The 26011-nt window shown below is 40.4% G+C and overlaps 2 protein-coding genes across 2 annotated transcripts in view; both read right to left on the bottom strand.

Moving 5' to 3' along the window:
- Window positions 1-1229: 1229 nt before the first annotated feature.
- Window positions 1230-26011, bottom strand: part of LOC135082122 (ceramide synthase 5-like) — a 240778-nt gene continuing 215996 nt past the window's right edge. The window contains exon 9 of the transcript XR_010259352.1: window positions 1230-1356. The gene's annotated coding sequence lies outside the window, so the exon portion shown is untranslated. The remainder of the gene's footprint in view (window positions 1357-26011) is intronic.
- Window positions 17915-21216, bottom strand: LOC135081966 (uncharacterized). Its single transcript, XM_063976712.1, has 4 exons — window positions 21107-21216; window positions 20229-20345; window positions 19358-19554; window positions 17915-18061 (listed from the first exon to the last, which is right to left on the bottom strand). Exons 1-4 carry the CDS (start codon window positions 21174-21176, stop codon window positions 17963-17965), a joined length of 483 nt encoding a protein of 160 aa, XP_063832782.1. The 5' UTR covers window positions 21177-21216; the 3' UTR covers window positions 17915-17962.

Genomic DNA, 26011 nt, shown 5'->3' with positions numbered 1-26011 from the left:
GCCAAATTTCAAGCGTCTATCTTACGTGGCTTAGATTTTTTCATACAAATGTTTTTTCTCGCTAATTCCCGTTCCCGTAAGAATTTTGCAATGTCCTGTTATAACTAAGCTTTAAGTTTACTAAGGTACCTGCTTGCCAAATTTCAAGCGTCTAACTTAAGCGGTTTAGATTTTTCATACAAAAGGATTTTCCCGGTAATGCCCGTTCCCGTGGGAATTCCTAAGTATCCTATAACCTGCCCAGGAGTATGAAGAATAATTGTACCAAGTGTCGTTAAAATCCGTCTAGTAGTTTTGTTTCTATAAGGAACATACAGACAGACAGACAGACAAAAATTTTACTGATTGCATTTTTGGCATCAGTATCGATCACTAATCACCCCCTGATAGTTATTTTGAAAATATATTTCATGTACAGAATTGACCTCTCTACAGATTTATTATAAGTATAGATTAAACCCAATATAATATTTTTTCCTCTGCTGGAATGTTTCCAGCCTCCTTTGGTTTTTTAAGCTTGTTTAATTTGAGTGCTAATTAGTACGGGCTTTAGCAATCCGCCAAAGACTCGGCGTACCTTTGTACGGAACGCATTGACTTGCAACAAAATTATGAATTTTTCATACTAGCGGCCGCCTGCGACTTTGTACGCGTGGATCCTATTTTAACCCCTCCTTAGGGGTTTGATTTAGAAAAATCCCGTCTTAGTGAGCACCTACGTTCTAAAAGGAACCCCCATGCAAAATTTGAGATTTCTAGCACTTGTAGTTTCTGAGATTTCGTGATGAGTGAGTGAGTCAATCAATCTTAAATGCTTAAATATTAATAAAATGTAAACTAATAGTTAAAAATTGGACTAAGAGTTATTTTTTTTTACGCAGGTCGAGTTTTTTATAAAAAATCTAATATTTTCGAAGCATGTACCTATTATCTCATTTACATTGCCAATAGGCATTTTGGAAAATCTCACGTGAGATTAGGGGGTGGGGGAGGGGGTCTGGAAAAATCTCATGAAATCTCACCAAGGGGGGCGGGGGTAGGGTTGCCAGGCGTCCGGCCGGACATGTTTAAAAAATTAATGGACGCCCCCTTATGTAGACCGACGATCTGGTGAAGATTGCGGGAAGTACCTGGATGCGGGCAGCTCAGGACTGGTTGTTTTAGAAATCCTTGAGGAAAGTCTTTGTCCAGCAGTGTACCTCATTTGGCTAAAACGAACGAAATGTACCTACTATCGGCAACAGTGTTAACTGCCCATTGCCAGTCATATCATCTCGTTCTATCGCAAAGAATCACCATTTGATGAGAGCGAGAGCAAAAACGGAAATGGATAGTTAACAGTGTGGCCGTGTGTACCTACCTATCTACTAAAAATCGAATTGTTATACCTAAATACACTCATCATCATCATCATCATTTCAGCCATAGGACGTCCACTGCTGAACATAGGCCTCCCCCAATGCTTTCCATGTTGATCGATTGGTAGCGGCCTGCGTTCAGCGCTTCCCTGCTACCTTAACGATGTCGTCGGTCCACCTTGTAGGTAGACGTCTCACGCTGCGTGTCCCGGTACGCGGCCTCCACTCCAGAATCTTTCTGCCCCATCGGCCGTCAGTTCTGCGTACTATGTGCCCTGCCCATTGTTACTTCAACTTGGTAATCCGTCGGGCTATGTCAGCGACTTTAATATGCATATTATGACTATAAATACACTGTATAGCATTAATTCTAAATCCCTATCCCAATTAAGACCTAGTTCTAGATCCTAAGATCCAGGAAAACGTAATTCCTAATTAGTAATTAATTTGTACCAAAAGGTCAAATAACTTCTTGATCCGTTAGGGATTATTTTTGTATTGCAGTAACAAGCAAAAAGCAATCAGTGTTCTTATTATAGTCTTAATCGTAGATTGATAGAAGGTCTTATTATTTAGTCTTTTACTGTATTTCTTATCTTATTTGGGCATAAGAAACATTTTTCGTAGGGTATCGCTAACTCTTTTATAATGCGAATAGATAGGGGCTGGAATTCGTTGCCTTCTGATATCTTTCCCGAACAATATTATTATAATCTGAGCCTCTTCAAGGCGAGAGTGAATAGGCACTTAAGCCTTGATCACACGTACCGAGTAAACGGGCGAGACAGTGCTCTCGGCCGAGTACTCGGTGCGTATGAACATAGCGCCGAGTGATCGGCCGAGTGCTCGGCCGAGCAAAGCGGCGAGACAGTAGCTCGACTCCCGTTCTACGTACTAGCCCGAGTGTCCACCTTCCCGCTTCCCCACACTGTCTCGCTCGCTCGCTCGGCAGGTCTGAACGTGCTCGTGCACTGTCTCGCCTCTCGGCCAAATGACTGACGTCACGTCCACAGATTAGAGAAAAAATACCAATCGAATTGAGAGCCTCCTCCTTTTGTTGAACTGTGCTAATTTCAAAACCCGTGTGAACAGCTACTCGCTTACATTACTGTCTCGGCCGAGTAAACATTTTACTGTCTCGCCCGTTTACTCGGTACGTGTGATCAAGGCTTTACAGGGCAGGTATAGGGTTGCCAGGTCCTAAAACACAAAAGCCGGACTCTGTGCTTCATTTGGCCAGACATTTTACCCTAAAAGCCGGACATGTCACGGGGGGGGGGGGGAGGGTATTAGTGTCATAGCTTACGAGTGAATTCTATTATTACCCAACATCCTGATGCGTGCGCTTGATATTATTCTGTAGCTCGACTTTCACCTGGCGCGGCAACCACATAAAAAGCCTAACAAAAGCCGGACAGGCCGGACAAAACAATTTTTGGCCGGACAAGACCGTAAAAAGCCCAACATGTCCGGCTAAAACCGGACACCTGGCAACCCTAGGCAGGTAGGTACAGTCAGCGTCAAATAGTTCGTGACACCCAAAGTGGCCAAAAAGTTGACAACACAACCTTATTTCAATTGTAACAAAGAAGTGTTGCGAACGTCATTGGCTACTTGGGGGTGACACGAACTATTTGACGCTGATTGTACTACCATAGACCGCATCATGTGATTAATATTTACGACCAAATGGAGCAATTACCTATCTCTACTTTTTATAAAGAGTAGTTATTATTGTTTAAGCCAGTGGTTCTTAACCGGTGGTCCGCGGACCACTGGTGGTCCCTGGGGGTATCCCAAGTGGTCCACGAAGACATCGTAATAAACAAGTGACGTGACGTGATAATTCGAGTCAACACAACGCAAAAGGCGCACAGTGGGTAAGAAATCGATCTCCCCTTTCATAGGATTTTGAAAAAAAAAGTGGTCCCTGACAAGACAGAAATTTGGTAAAATGGTCCCTCGTGCCTTAAAGGTTAAGAACCACTGGTTTAAGCTAACAAAATTTACCCTGACTTGCACTGTACTATCTTACTCTTAAACTAAAACAAATCAAAGTCAAAAGTCTGTCAAAACTGCACAAAAAGCACTGCTGAGGTACACAACTGCGGCTTAATATTTTAATTTTTTTTAGAATTTTTTTTTTAAATACTATCATGTGTAAAAGTCTGTTATTTGATTTTTGTTGACAAATAAAGTTTTTTTCTTTCTATTCGAGTTAAATTCCTTTTGTTGAAGTTACATAGTAAAAGTCAAAAGCCAAAGGCTCAAATACGAGAGAGCACGCACTCTCGTTAACGCGCACCGTTACGTTTTATTCCAAAGTGTATTTACACCATCCGATTTTTTTATCAGCAGTGTAATAAGTTACCGAGGAACCAGATGCAGGTTAGCGTACCATCTTTACATTGTCGACATTCTACCAGCTCGCACAAGCGTTTCGATAACTCTTTTATAATGCGAACAGCTAGGGACTGGAATTCGCTGCCTGTTGCTGTCTTTCTCGAACACTATTCTCCGGGCCTTTTCAAGAATAGAATAGAAATCATTTATTTGCGTAAGAGACACGGTACATTTTGTTCAAATTATACTAAAGCAGTTTGTAAGTGCATGCGTGCTCTACCGAATGTCGGCATGCAAAAACTTAACAAAAATGTCACATTAAACAAATTAAAAAGATGTCCATTAATAAAATCATAATAATATTACATGCTTGTCAGGTACACATTCATTTACATTGTTTATTTAAGTCAAAATATTCTTTCATGTCATAAAAGCACTCTCCAACAAGCCAGCGTTTTAATTTACGTAAAAACAAAGTAGTAGGTAATTGTCTAATTTCTAAGGGGATTCTATTATATACGCGAATGGGCATTATATAACAGTTGTTATTATGGAGAGTACTATTATGTTGTGGCTACATTAGTTTGTGCGGGTCTCTCGGTCGTAGCCTCTGTATATGAGTTTCTGTTTTAAAGAATGACATGTTATGCCTTATGAAAGTTCCTATTTCAAATATATACATGGCTGTCACTGTAAGTAAATTGTATTTCTTAAACATAGGCCTGCAGCTTTCACGTGGCCCAATGCCACTTATGGCTCGCACACATTTTTTTTGAGCAATAAACACCTTTTGCACATCTGTTGAGTTTCCCCACAAAATTATTCCATATCTCAACACTGATGATACATAACCATGGTATGCCATGATGGCAGTCTTTTCATTTGTTGTATTTCTTAGACGATAGAAGAATAGAAGGCGAGAGTGTACCACCTAATTCAGACACAGAGGTCCCAGATTCGCATCCCAGTGCGTGACTCATTGGGAAAAACAACGCTAAAGAACGTAGCTTATCAACACGGTTAGGGATCGTAACCGTATCAATTCTTTGTGTGAAGGAACTCCATACTGCAACACACACTTATCCGCACTCGCGGTTAGGGTTGCCAGGTAAAAGTCCGGCTTTGGCCGGATATGTTTGGCTTTTTACGGTCTTGTCCGGCCAAATATTGTCTCGTCCGGCCTGTCCGGCTTTTGTTAGGCTTTTGCTGCGCCAGGCGAAAGTCGAGAAACAGATTAATATCTAGCGCACGCATTAGAATGTTGGGCAACCTATGATGATAGTACTCACTCCTGAGCTATGACACTAATCCCCACCGTGACGTGTCCGGCTTTTAGGGTAAAAAGTCCGGCCAAATGAAGCACGGAGTCCGGCTGTGTTTAAGGACCTGGCAACCCTACTCGCCGTTGACAGCTCGCGAAAGGCGATACGGTGTTGATCCTTTCCGAGTTAATTTGTGTGCTTCGTCCTTAAATCTGACCGTGTAAATCCCGCCTGGGCAACAATAAAAACGTACAATGTACGGTAAGTGTTATCGCATCTGTGATGTCACACGTAAAGTGGCGTTTCATACGCCTCGTGGTCATCATATCGCATCTTTTTATTATTATTTTTATCTGAAAAGGTAAACACATAGTAATGGAATAGTAAAAAAACCTTCTAAAACGTATAGGATGGCCGATGGGTGCCACGATATAATCTTATCGAGGCATTATAATAATATCGATGTTAGAAGCTCTTCTAAATCGGTATAATGTAAGACTGTGATTTATAGTACCTAATAATGATGTAGATGATAAACATTGATAAGTTTAGTAATAATAATAATATATTGTCTTCTATTTTCTTAATAAAAATTAATGTTGCTATTAAACGCAAAACTTGGGAACGGCTGAAATTTAATTAATGACAGAAAAAAACATAAAAATTGCGTTCTGTAACAGAATTAAATTTACGTGGGCGAAGCAAAGATAGTCTTGAAATAACTATACAAGACCCAGTTCCAACTATTCATTTTCTTTCTTTGTAGTACAGAAATAGCTAAGATAGGTATTTGCTATGAAATCATAGCGCTGTCTTTTGCCCGGGACAGGCGCATTCCCACCACGTCACCCGGGCAGCGAGCATCCGAGCAATTTGAGGCCCGGGCACAGAGTATAAACTGTACAGCCAGTACATTGAAAGATTACGATGTACATCACTTACTTAGTTTAGAACAAAGAAAGTATACGGAAAAAAGACAGAAATAGCACATACATATTACAACCGCTACCAACCGGGAAAAATGGAAAGCATTGGGAGAGGCCTATGTTCAGCAGTGGACGTCCTATGGCTGAGATGATGATGATGATTACAAGAAAATAAAAAGTAAACTGAGCAGTGCCACCATGTTGCAACAGCGATGCCCATCGCAATGGAACTCCACTCAGCATACCGTGGCCCACGGTGGGGAAGGCCACGACCCTGGTTTTCAGTGTGCCCCATGCCGAGAAGTGTTTTTTGTATTATCCGGTTTTATCCTTAACTAAACTAAGCTTTTCATAACGACCGGTCTTGCGCTGCCCGCATCCAGGTTCTTCCTGCGACCTTCACCAGATCGTTGGTCCACCTAGTAGGAGGCCTGCCCACGTTGCGTCTTGGGGGAGGCCTTTGTCCACAAGTGGACGTCATTTGGTTGAAACGAACGAAACTAAGCTGTTGATACAGACATTGTTTGTTACGCCACAGAATAATAATAAGTACTACGTACAGAAGTTTTACTTCGCGAAGGTATTTAAAAAAATGTATGCATTTTTTTAAATACCTTCGCGAAGTAAAGGCAGGCTAAAGAAGCAGGCTAAATTACACCATATTGTTAATGCATTGATGTCATTAACAATATGGTGTAATTTAGCCTGTCTCAAGAGTCAAGCACCATTTTGTTGACAAACGTCAGTGATCGGCACTGCGCCGAAGCTATAGGGCTGACTTCGGTAAAATGATGTGACGTGAGGTGCCAAACTGCGGAAAATGGCGGAGGAAATACATGATTTAGCATGAATTATCATGAATAATATTAACTACTTATTTACCTCTCAGTGTCTTGAGGCAACTTAAAAAAGTACATTCTGTGTTTTTATTATTATTTAGGCAGTTAAATACTGCACAGTATTTAGTACACCATTTTCTTTATTTTCTTCCATCATACACAAGAATACGCATGCGTGAGTCAATGTTCGCTCGTATGTGAGGCCTTGTCGAATAGTATCCTGTACCTCTAGTAGGAAAAACTTTCGAGTTCGTTTCGTTGCGTATTCAAAGTGTCATCGAAAAATTTTGTATGAAAAATTAAACAGCGCCCCCTAGGGCGGCTATAATATAGGGGGCGCTGTTTAATTTTTCATACAAAATTTTTCGATGACACTTTGAATACGCAACGAAACGAACTCGAAAGTTTTTCCTACTAGAGGTACTGTAGGTGGGCCATCGTGCGTGTTTTGTTTTTGATGTAAACTCGTGGAGATGAACAGGCCTGGTTACGCCCACAATTGGAAATGTCAAACCATATTTTCGTTCATAGAAAAAACGAACAGTTTTACCTAAAAATGGAGATTTCCATGCATGAGTTGCTCTATTAACCATTCACGCGAGACTGAACGAACAGCAAATTTATTCAAAAAAAACAGGTAAATTCTTTAGGGTTGTATACCATAAGACCCGGTTTCCACCAAAGCGAAGCGGAGAAGAGTTGGACAGTCAAATTTTTGTACAGAATTTGACAGCAGCAGCGGCGCGGTGCGGAGGTGAAAATATGGAAATAATAAAATCTGATTGGTTATTTAACACACTTCTCTGCTCCAATCCGCTTTGGTGGAAACCGGGCCTAATGCAAGAAATGAAATTGGAGTGCTTGAAATTTCTAAAATACGTATAGTCTGGTCTGCGAGGACATACACTGCGGGCGCCCGTCGCACAGTCGCGACAGCAATATAATTACGCGCGAGCGATAAGGACGGGTAGCTTGGGGTCATTGCACAAAATTCTACGAGCTCATAGACCGGGCTTTAGTAACTACTACAGTCTCAAAGTTGCATGTATGTCCTGAAATTTTATGGTGGGTATACTGGTCTCCCCTAGCTATGTCCCGTGCCCAACCTTTGCCGTTAGGAATTCAAGCAAACCCGCATAAAGGCTAGCCTATTAACAAATTGCTGACACAGGTTATATTCGGGATATTTTCGTTGCCTTTTATAATAATTTCATTTATATTTTACAAAGTTATTAAAATATTCGCCTCGCACGAAAAACTATTGATTCTCACGCCCGTATTCACAAACGATGCTTGCTTAAGTGATGCAGCAAATAGAACGCATAGCGTTGAATAGAGCTCAGTAATTGGTGCGTGTGTCACCCTATGCGTCCACGCGCACTGTGAGACCTCACAGTAATGTTTGTGAATACGGGCGTCAGTCATATCGCTACTTCCCTACTATAGATATTTATTTTAAAAATCGTTTTTACCATCAATCCCTAATTTTTAAGTGACCCCTATGGTAACACTTATCAGGAATTTTGTTTTCAAAGGGGTCACTTAAAAATTAAGGATTGATGATGAAAACGGACATCAGTCTCTCTGTTACGCTTTCACGCCTAAACCACTATACCGATTTTAATGAGATGTAGAAATAGTTTGTGTCCCGCCTGGGAAAGGACATAGGATAGTTTTTATCCCGGTTCGTGAAACAGGGACCAGCGCGATAAAGTTTTTCTATGACAGACAAAATTTCACACGGGCGAAGACGCGGCCAAAAGCTAGTTATACAGGATGTCCCTTAAATTGGGAATAACCTCCTGTCATATATTCTATACAAGTACATCGTGGTATCTACTTTTGTTCTATGACTTTTAAAAATATGCATATTTTTTAATTGTTCTATACAAATTAAATCAGTTGTTTGATAACTTTGTATGGGAAGATGAGTTATTTTTATGTTAAAGTCATAGAACAAAAATGTTTTTCACCGTGATGTGTGGTACATGCGGTAGTAAGGCTGTCCCTGATTTACGGGACACCCTGTATAATGTAACAAATCCTGGAATATTTCTTTGACATAACAATTTATTGTGGCCAAAAGAAATACAAGTGGGCCGTAAATATAGACATCGGGGAGGGCGGTAAATCACCCGAGACAAATGCCGGGCGATATATTGCCGTGACCTGCAACCAGTATTAACAGAATAATACCACTACTTCTATTTTCTGGAGCGTTTTCACGTACTTTCAACGTTTATATTGTCCTATATCAGTGGTTCTTAACCTTTAAGTCATGAGGGACCATTTTACCAAATTTCTGTCTTGTCAGGGACCACCTGATAATCACAAATTTTACTGCAAAAATCAGTTAAAAGTGGTTTTGACTAAGGCGAGCAAGTGCACTTCGTGGACCACTTGGAATGCTTCCAGGGACCACCAGTGGTCCGCGGACCACCGGTTGAGAACCACTGTCCTATATTATGTATAGCCAATATTATGTATCCCGTGGTGGTAGTAGTAGGGTACCTAAGCTTTATTGGGACATGTGTTCGTCCGTTCGTTTCAGCAAATGACGTCCACTGCTGGACAAAGGCCTCCCAAAAGGTTTTCCACAATGCACGGTACTGCGTTGCCCGCATCCAGGCTCTTCCCGCGACCTTTACCAGATCGTCGGTCCACCTAGTAGGCCTGCCCACGCTACATCTTCCAGCCCGTGGTCGCCACTCGAGAACTTTTCTGCCCCAATGGACATCGTCTCAACGAGCTACGACATAGGATAGTTTTATCCCGGTTTTTGAAACAGGGACGGACGCGATAAAGTTTTTCCGTGACAGACAAATTTAAAAAGCTAGTTTCGATTCTAGGAAATTCGATTTTTTTCAAGTTATTTAAAATCTATGGGTCACTTTCAAGTTCTTATACAGGTTGTTAGGTAAATGGGTATATGAGCCGACACTAGCCCATGTTAACATGGTCATATAAATGGTAGCTATGGTGAAGTCAGAAATTTGATAATCATCATTTTAATTTTTTTAATTTTCATACAAAATAAATTTTATAAATCTGATTTGTATGAAAATTAAAATGAAGATATCAATTTTCTGACTTAACCATACCATTTATATGACCATGTTAACATGGGCTAGTGTCGGCTCATATACCCATTTACTAACACCCTGTATTATTATAAGTACTTGAATAATTTATTTATTTAAATTACTTATTTGATTATTTTTGTATCACAATTGCGAACGGATCTTCGAATACTGAAATAATTTAATTGAATTATCGATTTCGATAGAAACCAATCAAATAATGTAGTGGAGTACAAAAGGACAGTCTTTCGTATTGTCTACGCTCGTATTGTGGTTCTGGCAAATTAATTACATTTTACCGAAGACAAATAGCTAAAGGTGTGATTTCGTAGTCGACTGCATTCATTCACGTTTCATCTCTAGTCTACACTCCAGTTACGCTCCATTTTCATTCCAGCTGAAGGGCAATTCAGTATTGCGGTAAAGTTCACGCGCAAACAAAGACTAGACAAAACTGAAAAACTAGCTTTCTGACAGCTTTTACAATAAAGATGCAGTTACGTTCCGTTTACGTTACAACTTCGTTTGAACTGTCAAAGCGACACCGCGATACGAATTTGTGCAAACAGCTGAATTTCGTTCGTCGTCCTGTCGCGTTGCAGTTGACAATATTTAGCGCAATCGGGGCGCTGGTTTCTATGTCTTCTTTTCCGTAGCCCTTTTCTCATTATGTATTTGGAGTCGGCTCTGCTTGTAAGGGGGAGTTTCCAAAATGCCTATTTGCAATGTAAATGAGATAATACATGCTTCGAAAATATTAGATTTTATATAAAAAACTCGACCTGCGTAAAAAAAATAACTCAGTCCAATTTTTAACTATTAGTTTACATTTTGTTATAATTATGTATTTAAGCATTGGTAGCAAACTGCGGATCTAAAAACTGTGCCTGTGTTCACAAAGGCAGACGGAGGATTTACTCTGTTTGTTGTGGAAAAAAATTACGTGATATTTCTCGACATCCCCCCTCTCCCCCACGTGAGATTAAGTGAGGTTTTTCTGGACCCCCTCCCCCCCTAAAAGTCTCACGTAATTTATGGACGCCCCCTAAGGCGCCATGCAGTCTGTCCTGGGCTGTCGAAATGTTTGTCTGGGCACGCTCTAAGTCCTTGGCCAATGTGGACCGCCGGGTAGCCAGTGGGTGACCTCTACCTTTCTTATTACTTGGCAGTGCTTAGGCCTTTTCTAAAGCCTGGCGCGACTGTGCGACGGGCGCCCGCAGTGAGTGTGCGAGCGCGACAGCAACATAATTACGCGCGAGCGATAAGGATGGGTAGCTTGGGGTCATTGGACAAAATTCTACGTGCTCACGGAACAGACTTTACACTACTGGTTCCTATGTATTTCTATGAAATATCATTCGAAGCTCGCAACACGTCGTCTGAAAGTATTTCATAGAAACATGACTGTAAAGTAGTGTGTCGCGGTGATATTTATGTCGTCTGCTGCAGTCGGCTACGAAAACGTACCTTAAGTGTAAGTTAACTAAGTTACACGACAATAAGTGAATAGAATGCTGAAACAAAAGACAGAATCTCGAATTTCCTTTGCTACCAAAGCCTTAAAATATTCTTTAAGCTTCGGCCAAACCAACGCGTGCAGATCGCGTCAGCGATGGCGATAGCGATAGCGATCACTGCGCGTGCATAGATCGCCGCGACCACAGGACGCGTTGATGTGAACTCATCGCTCGCTATAAATTCATACACGACGTCTGATCGCCGTTGCCATCGCGCATGAACGCGTTGATTTGGCCGAAGGTTAAGGCGATTAGAGTCCTCAATGACCTTGGGCGTTTGACCTTCACGCCGCGAGCAACACCCGCGTACCCCGCACCAAAAACTCCGATTTGACACCGATCAAAAATACACGGGCATAGGTAGATACAGAATAGAAGCTCTTTCTTCATACATTACTGCCTATTATTTTAAACTTAAATTGATGAACCTTGATGTCGGTGTCATTTAACTCAGGCGTTAAGGTATTTAATAAAAATAACAAAATCCATGAACATTTTGTACGGGATAAAATTTTATTTTATTTTTCGTAAATTTTCTAATGCTTTTGTCGGTTCAGTCGTTCTCGAAATTTGAACAAACCCGACTTTATTACAAGCTTTTATTTAGCTTGCAATTTATGATGTATGTAGATTGTAGGTAATTACATAAATGTTTGTTCGGGTGGAATCTTGCAAGCTGAATTAGTTGCAAGCTGAATTAGTTAGACCAACTTCCTGACGACAACTAGGCTAGATGACAAAATTTCAATTATTTGTCCGCCAGACAGATAATTAGAAAATATTAGTTATTATTTATTTTCTTTCATAATTAAATAATAACAGTGCTACATCGAGTTGAAATGGCGCGATACGCCACGCTTGAGTAGAATTTTTACTCAAATGTGACGTCACGACGCGACATTTCAACTCAATATAATACTGTAATTATTCGATTATGGAAAAAATTAAAAAATATGAGTCTAATATTTTCTAATTATCTGTCTGACGGACTAAATAGAATTTCGATTTCATTACCCAGTCATCATCCCTATTGGAACGCATTAGTACCTACCTAGTATGGTCTATGGCTTAAAAAAGCTAATGTTTCTGCTTTTGTCTATCACTTATGAAGAATAAACTGAAAATGTATTTGTCTTTTTATTAGAAATCCTTCATCAATTGATTGAGTTCAAATTTCGGATATACATGTAATTCGGGTGACAATGCAATATTGTGATGACATGGAGCTGGAAACTGCAGGGTCTGATGATGGAGCTGGAATGTGGCCATAGGAATAGGCTAGTTTCTTTAAAAAAGACTTTTGGTCCGTCAATTTTACATTATCAAAAAATATTGGACACGGGATATTTTTATTTTTCAATTAAACAAGTAATTACGAAGATAATGATGCGATGAAATTCCGCGTGACGACACAAATCGCCACATTTTTAAGCATGCCTTGACGTCATGTGCCTCATCTTCTGAACTTTGGTGCGCTTCATCTCTTTAAATTTTCATAAGTTTAAAAAAGTGAAAAATACATTTAGAGTTTTTTTTTGGTAAGTTCACCGACGGTCTTATTCAAACTCTTGCTACTTTCTTGCTTTATCCACGAAACATCCCTATTCTTCGAAATTATTACGATCTACAAACGGAAAATCTCTGCTACTACGCCGCAGTAAATTCCCCATCTATACTTCTATACTAATATTATAAAGCTGAAGAGTTTGTTTGTTTGTTTGTTTGTTTGTTTGTTTGTTTGGTTGAACGCGCTAATCTCAGGAACTACTGGACCGATTTGAAAAATTCTTTTTGTGTTGGATAGCCCGTTAGTTCCTGAAGGCTTTAGGCTATTTATCATCACGCTAAGACCAATAGGAGCGGAGCACCAATCAAGAATATTTCAAATCAGTTAATTTTTTCCTTTTGAGAGCCGACGCTGCGTAAACGGTTAAAGTTTCGCAAAAATCATGTATGACAGGATTGTTCCCCTTTAAAAGTTCTTTAAAAAAGTCCGCGATAGCATATGTCTATCTTTTAAGGTTGGCTCATAGTAACCATTTTTATGCAAAAAAAATCTGTTTTAAAATAATGCATTATTTGCGAAGGTGTTTTTATAAACATGATATTAATCCTTATCCAAATAAATAAATTATTCACCACAAGTATTTAATTTTAAACATTCTTGCCCTTTACACCATTCGATTTCAATAAATATCTTAGGAGATATCGCAGTTTTAAAATCACATCGCAGCAAAATAATGATCAAGTACTACGCGCGCTACTGATGGATCAATGCACAGCCTAAACCGCTGATCGTAAAGACCTGAAACTTGGACGGTGTGTTTTTGTATGACGTAAGCATCTGATAAGAAAGGATTTTCTAAAATTCTACCCCTAAGGAGGTAAAAAGGAGGGGCAAAGTTTGTATTTATTTATTTATTTTTGGGAAACATACAGTTACAATATAATTTAACTTAGAAACGTATGAAATAACGAGATTCCTTCGTCCAATCTACTTAAAATTTTGCATAAGCATTCTATAACAGAATTAATGGAAGACGTGTTTCGTATTTTAGTGAAATGCACCCCCTAACTATGTTAAAAAGGGGTAGAAAGTTATTTTAGTGGTGATTTGCTTCAAAGTTGATATTAATTACTCATTAGTGCATTTTTTTACAATCATGACGTCATGTTAACGACTACCATACTCTAGGGGCCTCCACTTAACCTCGGAGTGGGTGCCCGCTGCGTGCGCTCGCCCAACAATGCATAGTAATGCATGAAAGTCATGCCGCGGGCACCTGCTTGCGCTGTATACATAAACTCATTTTCGCGCGAGTTTTGGCGGAGGCCCTTGAGGTAGTGGGAGTAGTCTTGAGGAAAAGCTCCTTCTCCCACGGCCAGTGGCATGCTGGAAGCTTGGTGATTCTAGCACCCGTAGGAAAATATAAAAAAAAGTTTACCAATAATACTGCGGTAGGTGTAGTTTTCGATTTCGTTGTAAAAAAATAATACCACCGAGTAACTTTCACCGGATCAAAGGCCTTTATATTTTAAAAGTATTCAAACATTTAGATAATAACGTTAAAACATTTAAAAATAATCGTATGAGAACGTTTTCGACTTCTCCACGGACGAATTCGCGGGCAAAAGCTATTTGTAAAATAATTAGACTAAATTATTAAAAGTGCCTACCCAAAGTCATTATTCCACGCGGACGAAGTCGCGGGCACAGCTAGTCATAAATAAAAAGATTTTTTTTAAAACAAGTTCTTTTATGCTAATAATTTTGGTTTCATGACATGCTCCTAAAATTCATCACCTTATAAGAGGATTTTAGTTTTTATCTGCGAAACTTTTTAATAGTACGTTTCATGGTTTGGTAATTTAGGGAAGTTTATTTGCACTTAACATGAAAAATATGGCATCAACCTATGCACCTTCAGTGGCAACAACAAGGTCTACTGGGTACCTATAGTCTACTAAAGGCATGAAATAGATTGATTTCACTAAAAATTAAAACCAACTCCAAAACGAATCACCAAAAGGTAGGACACCGACACCGACTCCGAAAATGGCTAATTTTGTAATCAGTATCCAAATTTTTAATAAGCTCTATAGAACAATTCAATACCACTTTATCTTAATTTTTTTTAATGTGACAGGAGGCAAACGAGCAAACGGATCACCTGTTGGTAAATGATTACTGTCACCCATAGACACCCGCAGACCCAGGGGCGTTACAGGTGTTATTTTTAATTGTGGTATTTTCGCGAAGAAACATATTTAAAATCTAATTCTAATAAGTATGAAAAATATAAATTGTTTTCTTCACGTAAATCGATTAAGTTACAGATTCTGACTAGCTCCTAATTTGGATACTGATTGCAAAGGCCTAGTAAATAAATAACGTAATAATTTTTCTACTTGTATTTATCTAGTGCAGTTGTTTTGGAGTCAATCATAGTTTTTTTACACTAATAGATTCTATTCAGGTAGAAAATAGCGTCTGAGCGCGTCATAATTCAATTGTATTGTCTGACTGCACGTACTCTATGAACAATTCTGACATAAAATCTATTGTCGAACAAAAGCTGGGTTGCACCATCTTACTTCAACTTTGACAAGCGTCAAAAGTCTGTCTAACTCCATACAAAAAACACCGGTTATCGCCAAAGCTACGGTCAAAGTTAGGTCACGTCAGGTGGTGCAACTTAGCCAAAGAAAAAAATCATTTTGATCGCTAATGTCAGTTTGTAGCGAGTGACACAACCTCCCCGTCTGAAGGCCAGCGGCCGACTGCCGCCCGCACCCCGCGAAGGCCCCCTCAACAGCAAAACGTTCGGAATTTATCAAAAGTAAAATTTATGAATGAAAGTAATGTTCGATTGAAAAACGCAACGTGTCATTTAAAGATTAAAGAATTCCCAATCTATTCGTGCAAAAATCTTTTAAATTAACATAGCCGTTTTGGAGGAGTAGGGAATTTAAGTAAAAAATCGATGTCCCGTATTTATTTTTTTAATCCAAAACAAAGAGACGTAGCGAAAATTCAAACGTCACAAATGTAGTCCTTGAACTGTTGTATAACATATATTTTTTTCAACTATTTCTGTCCAGCAGTAAAAGAGGAGTAGGCTTTACAAAATGCCCATTTAGCGCGGATTGAGGACACTAATCGCCTTAAAGCTTAAAATAATTATAACTAGCGGCCGCCCGCGACTTCGTACGTGTGGATCCCGTTTTGCAAAACCCGTCTCAGTGAGCACCTACGTTCTAAAAGGAACTCCCATATAAAATTTGAGACTCCTAGCACTTGTAGTTTCTGAGATTTCGTGTTGAGTGAGTCAGTTAATCTGACCTTTCGTATTTTAATAGATGTACAGATTACAAATATATTTCGTTCAAACAACACGTTCTCACAGCAATTTAGGGTTAGCCTGGCTTCTATCGTAGTCGACTAAGCCCTACCAATTAATCAGGAATAATCGTCAAAGGAGTCACCACCAGAAATTGAGGGCAATCCATTTTTTACAAGCTACAAAGCTGGGAAATTATACCTCTGCGGTCTGAGATTGGCGGACTAGCAAGAACGAATGAAGGAGTGAATGAACGAACGAACGTCCGAACGAATAATGACTGATAACGTTATCGTAGCTGACTGAGGTTAGGGTGACAACTTATTAAAGGGACAGAGGGCTTAGTGTAACTTTGCATCAAACGTCGTCACTAGCGCGTAAAAAATGACATTAAATGTATGACGGATTGTACAGCGCCCCTAGCGGAAACTTTCAAGAACTAAAACATTTTTTTAATGCGCTCACTAGTTGATGTAAATTCACACTAAGCCCTCCTCAGTTCAAATGATAAGTCAATCAATTTTATTGGTTAGACTAGATGACCCAGCGAAGTTCGTACCGCCAATAAAAAGTTTTATTAACTTATCAAATTCAATTTTTTTATTGCATAGCTGGCTCAGCAAACTTCGGTTAGCGAATGCATGACGTGAGGTGTCCGTCACCGAAAATGGCGGAGTAAATTCTAATTAATTATACAGTAACATTTTTACTTTTATGCTGCAGGGCAGGGAGGGATATCAGCACAAACATCACCGAGTATTTATGGTGTTAATCTATATCTATAAAAGCGAAAGGTCACTGATTGACAGACTCACTCATCACGAAATCTAAGAAATAATAAGTGCTAAGAGTCTTAAATTTTGCATGGGGGTTCCTTTAAGAACGTAATGTGCTCACTAAGAAAGGATTTTACGAAACTCCACCCCTAAGAGAGTAAAACGGGATCCACGCGTACGAAGTCGCGGCCGGCCGCTAGTAATTCTAAAGCCTGGTCCGTAAGCACGTAGAATTTTGTCCAATGACCCCTAGCTCGCGCGTAATTATATTGCTGTCGCGACTGCGCGACGGGCGTCCGCAGTGAGTGTGCGAGTGCGACAGCAAGCAGAAATTCTACGTGCTCACGGACCAGGCTTTAGTAATTCTGTATTAAAATGAAAATTGATAAACTGTTGCAAAGCGAAATATATCCGCTATCACTCAACAACATCTGATCTGCCTTACACGACTCAAAGCAAGTATTTCATAGGTTTAGTACTCGTAATCCGTTAAAGGATTCTGGGCCCACAATTTTGGCGAGTTTGCACATAAGTATTGCGAATTTATTGGAGAATTCATATTGGATTCTATGACATATAAAACATGTATACTTAATACATTTACTAGCTTTTGCCAGCGGCTTCGCCCGCGTGTAATTTTGTCTGTCACAGAAAAAGCTTTATCGCGCGCGTTCCTGTTCTAAAACCTGGGATAAAAACTATCCTATGTCGTTCCCAGAACTCAAACTGTATCTCTATACCAAATTTCATCAAAATCAGTTCAGTCATTTAGGCGTGAAAGCACAAAATTTGTGGTGATAGCGTGACCAGACAGAGTTAGGTACTTTCGCATTTATATTTTTTATATTAGGGGTAATACTTTGTGTTTTTGGTTTTACTCCAGCAGTGAAAACTTAAATAAATCTGATGATCATTTCTCTTAAACAAAAACTTTTTAAATTTACTTAAATGAATTAAAATATAGACATTAAATAAACTATTGACGTTTATATCTTTATTAAGATACATGCTTCTATCAACTCAAGCAACAGACGGCGTTATTGTGATGGGCACCCTGATGCAAATAACTGACTGGTCTGCCTCATCCACCACTTTGAACTCTATGGTCGCTCGGGTGCCCTGAAATAGAAAAAAAATTGAATTAACAATAATAAAGGTTGAAGGAAATCGCTGGATGCAGGCCGCTGCCAAACGGTCAATCTGGAAGTCATTGGGGGAGACCTATGTTCAGAGGTGTACATCCTGTGGCTGAAATGATGACGATGACACACTGACACAAAGTAAGTCAGTACAAAAGGTCTCATTGGGTGAGGAATTATGCTCATCAGAGGAAATCCAGTGGCTGAAATGATGATGATGATTGATACAAAGTAGCCAGTTACCGAACCGTTGTGACTAAACGCAAACCACGAAAGCCAAGAAAAAAAGAGTAGTCAGTTATAGCACAGAATAATAATAGTTCGTTTCATCCACGAAGACGCGCCTCACGAATTTTTGGTCAAGGGAAGCGCGGGGTGCGGGGAGTTAGATCCGAGCAATTCGAGTGCCATTATTGTAGTGTGCGTGTGCACTCATGGATAATTTAGCGTGTATCGATAACACTCGAACATTAGCGGAAGAATGGTGGGGCGCGTCTTCGTGGATGAACGATCTATACAATAGTCGGCTGATAGGTGTACCTAGTTGTTCACGTATCGATTTCCGAACTACGTCGTATTAAGTTTTTTTCAATATCCGTTGTCGAGGACCAGCATTAACTGATTTGAGACTAGAACGAACAGAGTGAAATTTCCAAGGTGATTTTATTTTTTTCTCTAATGTTTAAAAAGCTATCGATACTGACCACAAAGAAGCTCAATGCTATAAACATCTTTAAGGTGTACTGCAGGACCTCGCCTGCAAGCACGGGGCAGTAGGAGTTGGTCAAGAAGTTGCAGGTCAACTGCGGACGAATGTCCAACTAGGACAATAACTCGCGGCTCCGTTTCTTTGGGCTCTGGTGGACACCGTCAGGTTTTAGTGTGTAGGCCCCGCCTTTAGTAAGCAGGCGGGGAGAGTCCCACACAAGCCACTGGCCGTCCCCATTACTCCCCATCGACCAGTGGGTATGCGCAAAGCATTTCCCGACGTAAAAAAAAAGAGTTGCAGGTCAAAGCTTTGTCATCCAGGGGATAGGGCACCAGTAGCGTCATGAAGCTTAGGCTAGGGTGCATAGGCCTAAAATTTTAAATACTTACCACCGGGAATAACGATTCAATGAACATCTTCAAGGTGTACTGAAGAACCTCGCCTGCCAGCACGGGGCAGGAGGAGTTGAAAAGTTACAGGTCAAAGCATTCTCGCCCAGGGGATAGTGCACCAGTAGCGTCATGAAGCTTAGGCTAGTGGTATAGGCCTAAAATTTTAAATACTTACCACCAGGAATGACGATTCAATGAACATCCTCAAGGTGTACTGCAGGACCTCGCCGGCCAGCACGGGGCAGTATGAGTTGGTCAAGAAGTTGCAGGTCAAAGCGTTGTCGCCCAGGGGATAGGTTATCGCAGGCATCGATATGATCCCAAGATGGACAATCGCTGCCGCCAAGGTACGCATGGACGTCATAGTGCGGGCTAAAATTATTAAAACAAATTTTAATAATGAGAAAAAAATAATTATTGCCTTCTAGCATTCAGTACAAGACGAGCAAACGTGTGGAATAGCAATAAATAATTGAATTGAATTGACCGAGCCCTTGTTGCAAGTGGAAATCTTTGTAACGCTCATTTTCAATTCCATTTCATCTAATTCAATTATATAACTCAAAGGTGGCTGACTGACTGACATAGTGATCTATCAACGCACAGCCCAAACCACGGGACGGATCGGGCTGAAATTTGGCATGCATGTTATGACGTAGGCATCCGTTAAGAAAGGATTTTACGAAACTCCACCCCTAAGGGGGTAAAACGGGATCCACGCGTACGAAGTCGCGGGCGGCCGCTGGTTTCACATAAATTAAGAAAAGAAAGTGTTGCGGAAGTATCGATTATCAACTACTTAATATTATACTCCTTAACTTCGAACTCCTCCTAATAGGTACTATATTCTTTAGATTAATTTCGTTGCGGGTCCAATGGCAGTCTGGCAGTTACCTTTCCCCCAGGACAAACTTGACCTTCACGGGTTGAATTTTTATTGGCGTAGGTACATCCTGGCTACACAGGAGTTGCAGCGGAAATGAGAGGTGGGAATAGACCCGTAATTGTATAACTCCATCTGTGAACTAATAAATTTTGTTACTTACGTGCTTGAAAGACAATATTGATGACCGCATCTTGCAATTGCGGCAGCAAGCATGGTGGGGTGGTGCAGCCCTCGATATAGGCATTGATGGGCAACTCTGCGTCTGTGGTAAGCTGGCCTGTAATCAGAAATATTATAAGTATCAATAATCAAAAAGCATGAGTCCACTGCTGAACATAGGCCTCCCCTAATGATTTCTAAATTAGTAGCGGCCTGCATCCAGCGCCTTATGAGGTCTGTCCAAATTCGGTGGATGCACGCCACGCTTCAAGTAACCGACATAGCCCGCAGAATTGCTAAAATCATGCAGAGCAAGATGGCCGCTGGGACAGAAAAGTTCTCGAGTGGCGACCAAGGGCTGGAAGACGCAGTGTGGGCAGGCCCACTAGGTGGATCGATGATCTGGTGAATGTCGCGGGAAATGCCTGTATGTGGGCAGCGCAGGACCGGCCGTTGTGGAAATCCTTGGGGCAGGCCTTTGTCCAGCAGTGGACGTCATTTGTCTGAAACAACCAAAAACATTTGATATCCACTTACCTAGTAGGAGGCCTGCCCACGCTACGTCTTCCAGCCCGTGGTCGCCACTCGAGAACTTTCCTGCCCCAACGGCCATCGTCTCTACGAGCTATGTGCCCCGCCCACTGCCACTTGATTTTAGCAATTCTGCGAGCTATGTCGGTTACTTTGGTTCTCCTGCGGATCTCCTCATTCCGTGGTCAGGCCTCCTACTAGGTGGACCGACGATCTGGTAAAGGTCGCGGGAAGAGCCTGGATGCGGGCAGCGCAGGACCGTTCATTGTGGAAAACCTTGGGGGAGGCCTTTGTCCAGCAGTGGACGTCATTTGGCTGAAAAGAAGAAGAAGAAGAAGATCCACTTACATGTCTCTACATCCGTAGTTTGTCCCTGGATAGCCACTGTAAACGCTAGGAAAATTAAACCTACTATCATCTTGGATGTCGTTTACGCAAATGCTAGAAATAATGATTATTCAACTTATAAATATTTATTGCCCAGACTTGATCAATAGATAGCTAACCTAGCTAAAGAAGACTCAGTAATAATTAAATCTGTCAAGTAAAATTTAATGAAGTAAATTAAGTAGGTATGCATTTAATTTTATTAGAGCAGTTGATTGAATTTTGATTGACAAAGGTTCTAATGGACCCATAAAAAATGTTTGCGTCAGGAAAGTGTATTAAAATGCATAACCCTTCAGATTTTACAACTCATAAATAGCTGGTGTCATCTAAAACTTACAGTCGGTATAAAACTCTTAAGGTGTCCAATGCAGTGCAATATGAGTAATATGACTCTCTCTAAATTACCTGAGGCTTTTGAAGTATTTGGCCTACACACTCCGCGCTACGGGACTAATATTCCCACCTCTCGTTCCCACCGCTATAACTTCTGTGTAGCCAGGATCTGCAGCTTGACCGTCAATAAAAACCCAACCAGCGAAGGTCAAGTTTGTCCCACTCCACGCTTGCCAGACGGACTAGGGAGGCCTGGTAATCTCCATTGGTCGCCTCTTACGACATCCACGGAAAGAGTGAGACGGTTATATTATACTCTGTTGGACACTAAAACTAAACACAAGAACTTCGACCCTTCGACCTGAATTTAGTCAAGGAAATTCCCTCATGCTTCTCCGGGCTTTCTGAGGTCACTCGAGAGTTTGGCCCTCTTGAACCGCAGGTCATGGGTTCACCCAGATGGGTCGTACAAATTGAAAATCACTTTGTGATATTGCCAGGTTCATTAGGATATACTAGCTGTTCCCGCGACTTCATACGCGTGAAAATAGTTTGAATTATATTATATGTCCCGTTCTTGCAACATTTTTCTTTACTGCTCCGCCTTTATTGGCTGTAGGGTGATGTTATAAGCCTAAAGCTTTCCTCGATAAATGGGCTATCCAACATAATTGAATTTCAATCAAAACTCTTCAGATTATTAATACTAGAAAACATTACAAATTGAAAACAGTGATGAACTTTGTCAGTTTTTATGGTACTTAAAACCAGGGTAATTTTCAGTTTTATTGGTGTGATTAATTCATAGAGAGAAATAAAAAACATTTACTTAGAAAGAAGCAATTGCGGCATACAGAGTGAGCCTCATCATCATCATCATCTCAGCCATAGGACGTCCACTGCTGAGCATAGGCCTCCCCCAATGCTTTCCATGTTGCCCGGTTGGTAGCGGCCTGCGCCTTCCTGCTACCTTTACGATGTTGTCGGTGTCGTCGGTACAGAGTGAGCCTACTCAGTAATAACTTACTATTTTTATCACAGATAATTTGGGTAAGTGATAAATATATATTTAGGACTTTCCTCATAGTAATTTTGGGGGCATTCATTGATAAAAGTGATAATTAATGAAACACAGGTGGACAGATGACTCACTTTGAGCAGGCCTATGTTCATTGGAATATCTATGGCTTAATGATAATTAATCATAATGATGATGATAATCTATGTTACTTAACTTGTAAGTTTTGTATTGTTTGCTTGAACGCGCTAATCTCAGGAAATAACTACTGGTCCGATTTGAAAAAATATTTTTGTGTTGGATAGCCCATTTAAGAGGGCTTTAGGCTATATAACATTACCCTACCTACAGCCACTAGGGGCGGAGCTGTAAAGAAAAATATTGCAATAACCGGAAATATTATCCAACAATTATCACGCGTAGTTACTGCTCCGCCCCTATTGGCTAAAGCCTCAAAATACGACTAAAGCCTTCCTCGATAAATGGGCTCCCAAAACAAAAATAATTTATCAAATCGGGCAACTAGTTCTTGAGATAAACACGTTTAAGCAAACAAAGAAACTCTTCAGCTTTATACTATTAGCACAGAATCCTATTCCTACTGATATTATAAATGCGAAAATTTGGATGTTTGGATGTTTGTTACTCTTTCACGCAAAAACTACTGAACGGATTTTGATGAAACTTTACAGTATTATTGTTTATAACCAAGAATCTATACTAATATTATAAATGCGAAAGCAACTCTGTCTGTTTGTCTGTCTGTCTGTCTCTCTTTCACGCCAAAAACACTGAACCGATTTTGATGAAATTTGGCATAGAGATAGTTTGAGTCCCGGGAAAGGACATAAGGGGTCATCCATAAAGTACGTCACACGTAAAGAGGGGGGGAGGGGGTTGACAAAGTGTGACATGGTGTGACAAGGGGTGGGAGGGGTCCTAAGTTTCGTGACATCACATTTCAATTGTTTCAAATATTTGATATAATGTTGATTTCATATAAAAAAATACTTAATTTAAATAGAAATAAAACTAATTTCGGAACTGCTGTTAATTTATTAATTTTTCGATGTGAAATTGCAAAACATGTGACGTCACACTAGGGAGGGGGGGGTCTCAGAAATGTGACCACCTGTGACAAGGACGGGGGAGGGGTCAAAAAATCATGAAATTCGTGTGACGTACTTTATGGATGGCCCCTAAGATAGTTTTTATCCCGGTTTTTGAAACAGGGACGCGCGAGATAAAGTTTTTCTGTGACAGACAAAATTCCACGCGGGCGAAGCCGCGGGCGGAAAGCAGTAAGTAAGTAATATATTAGTAAGATGTTTTGACAAACATACTACTGTAGTACTGCTAGTGCAGTAATAGTAGCATGCTTTCATGCTAACGGGACTATTTCCACATGTCGTTCCCAGCCCTGCAACTCCTGTGTAGCCAGCATCTACAGCTTGACCAATAAAAACCCAACCAGTGCAGATCAAGTTTGTCCCAGGGAAAAGTTAAAACTGTCATTGGATCCGCAACGAATCAGAAGAATACGCGAAGTCAGCGAGCAGACTAAACACATGATCCTATTTTAATATTGTCACTCTGTATTACTGTGTTTTTGGCAAATAAACATTTTGAATTTTTTTTTTTTTTAATAATCAGAAGATCTTATAAGGGGAGCTTTAAACTTTCATGGTCAGTAACATAATTATTATTATTACCTATTGACGGGATTGCTACCATTCGGAAACTCGAAATTAAGATACATGGTAGCAATCCCGTCAGTACCTAATAATTATTATATCATAGGAGGAGTTCGAAGTTAAGGTTCGACTTCCCTTCAGTGCAAAGCGGATAACAGGAGACAAACTAAAGATTAGTAACCTTTAAGAAAAGATATATACCACGGACAATAAATATCAATTAAGGGGACCTATCTGCTTATGCTTTCGTCACCTTTCGTGCTACTAATGAGTATGTGCAACTGTACCTTTTTAACTCGGGAACCTGCTAGTTGTCTTTATTACGGAACTAGCGGGCCGCCTGCGACTTCGTACGCGTGAACCTCGTTTTACTCCTTAGTTCGTAAAATCTGTTGTTTGATATCATGTTGATAGATGGTGTTTCACGGCTTCCCCCGCATGAATATTACGAACGTCAAAAACAGTAGTTTTTGTCCAGCGCTGTAGATTTTAACCAATGACGATAGATGGCGCTTTTTAGACACGTCTTATTTATTTATTGAAATTTATTTGTCACATATCGTCATAAATTATAGCCTATATGTTAATCTGGGTTATAAACATTAATATTGTAAAGTTTCAACAAAATCCGTTTAGTAGTTTTTGCGTGAAAGAGTAACAAACATCCAGACATCATGACATCCAAACTTTCGCATATTAGTAGGATTAAGTGCTATGCAAGCTTGTGCCTACTTGGCACAGCACAAATACGCCTCTAATATCGAGGCCGCGCCGCGCAAACACTTCGTTTGTCACCTTCAGCTGAAGGTGAGTATTTTGAAGTCACTCGATATTCTACAATGTCACATTAGACTAGGCGTTGTATAAGATGGTAATGATTCCGTGGAGGGTAGTTGAACGGGAAGCATGGTCGATCTGTTTTAATGGTTTCAATTTATTATTTAATGGACTTTAGTGTACAAATTTGGTGTTATTTTGTGTTCTAAAGTGCAGTGAAGTGATAAATTATAAAAAACATTGAAATACTTCGAATTTGAGCGCGCATCGAGTGAGGAGTGGGTTGTCGTATGAACAACCCGCTTTGGACCCGGTGGCGTCTCGAAACCTGCTTACGGGCATACTTAACTCCACGGAATCCATGAAAAATCAATAGAACTGAAACACCCACGTTCTATTGATAACTATGTCAATTATTTTTCACTCGACATTGGCAGAAATAAACCTCCAAGAGAGGTTTAGTTGCCACTAAAAAAAAAAAAAAAGATGATAATTTTGTAATTTTAAATCCCCTAAGGATTTTCACAACGAGAGGTGGTGCGCTAATAATCGCTGACATAGCCCAACGGAGCAAGCTGAAGTGGCTATGGGCAGGGCGTAAGTATGCAGAACTGACGGCCGATGGGGCAGCAAGGTTCTGGAGTGGAGGCCACGCACTGGAAAGCACAGCGTTGGACAAGGTGGACCGACGACCTCATAAAGATAGCGGGAAGGCGATGGATGCAGGGAGCCCACCAACCGGCCATTGTAGAAATCATTGGGGGAGGCACTGCTGAACATACAGCAGTGGACGTCCTATGGCTGAAATGATGATGATGATAATGAAGGCTAGTAAATAAATAAAGGCATTAGCGAGCGATGCGAGAATACGCGCCCAGTCACGGTAAGTAAGCTGTGCTTCTAATGATCGTGTGCTTTCATCGGCGCCCATTCATACTGCTTAGGCTTACAGGCTGAATGTAGGCCCTACTAATACACCTCTTTTCACCATCACTTCTAAATCATATTTGTACACGTGTCTCGTTTTCAGCCAAATGACGT

The sequence above is a fragment of the Ostrinia nubilalis genome, chromosome 21 (assembly GCF_963855985.1).
Source record: "Ostrinia nubilalis chromosome 21, ilOstNubi1.1, whole genome shotgun sequence".
NCBI classification, from domain to species: domain Eukaryota; kingdom Metazoa; phylum Arthropoda; class Insecta; order Lepidoptera; family Crambidae; genus Ostrinia; species Ostrinia nubilalis.
This window is presented reverse-complemented; position numbering and strand designations above follow the sequence as displayed.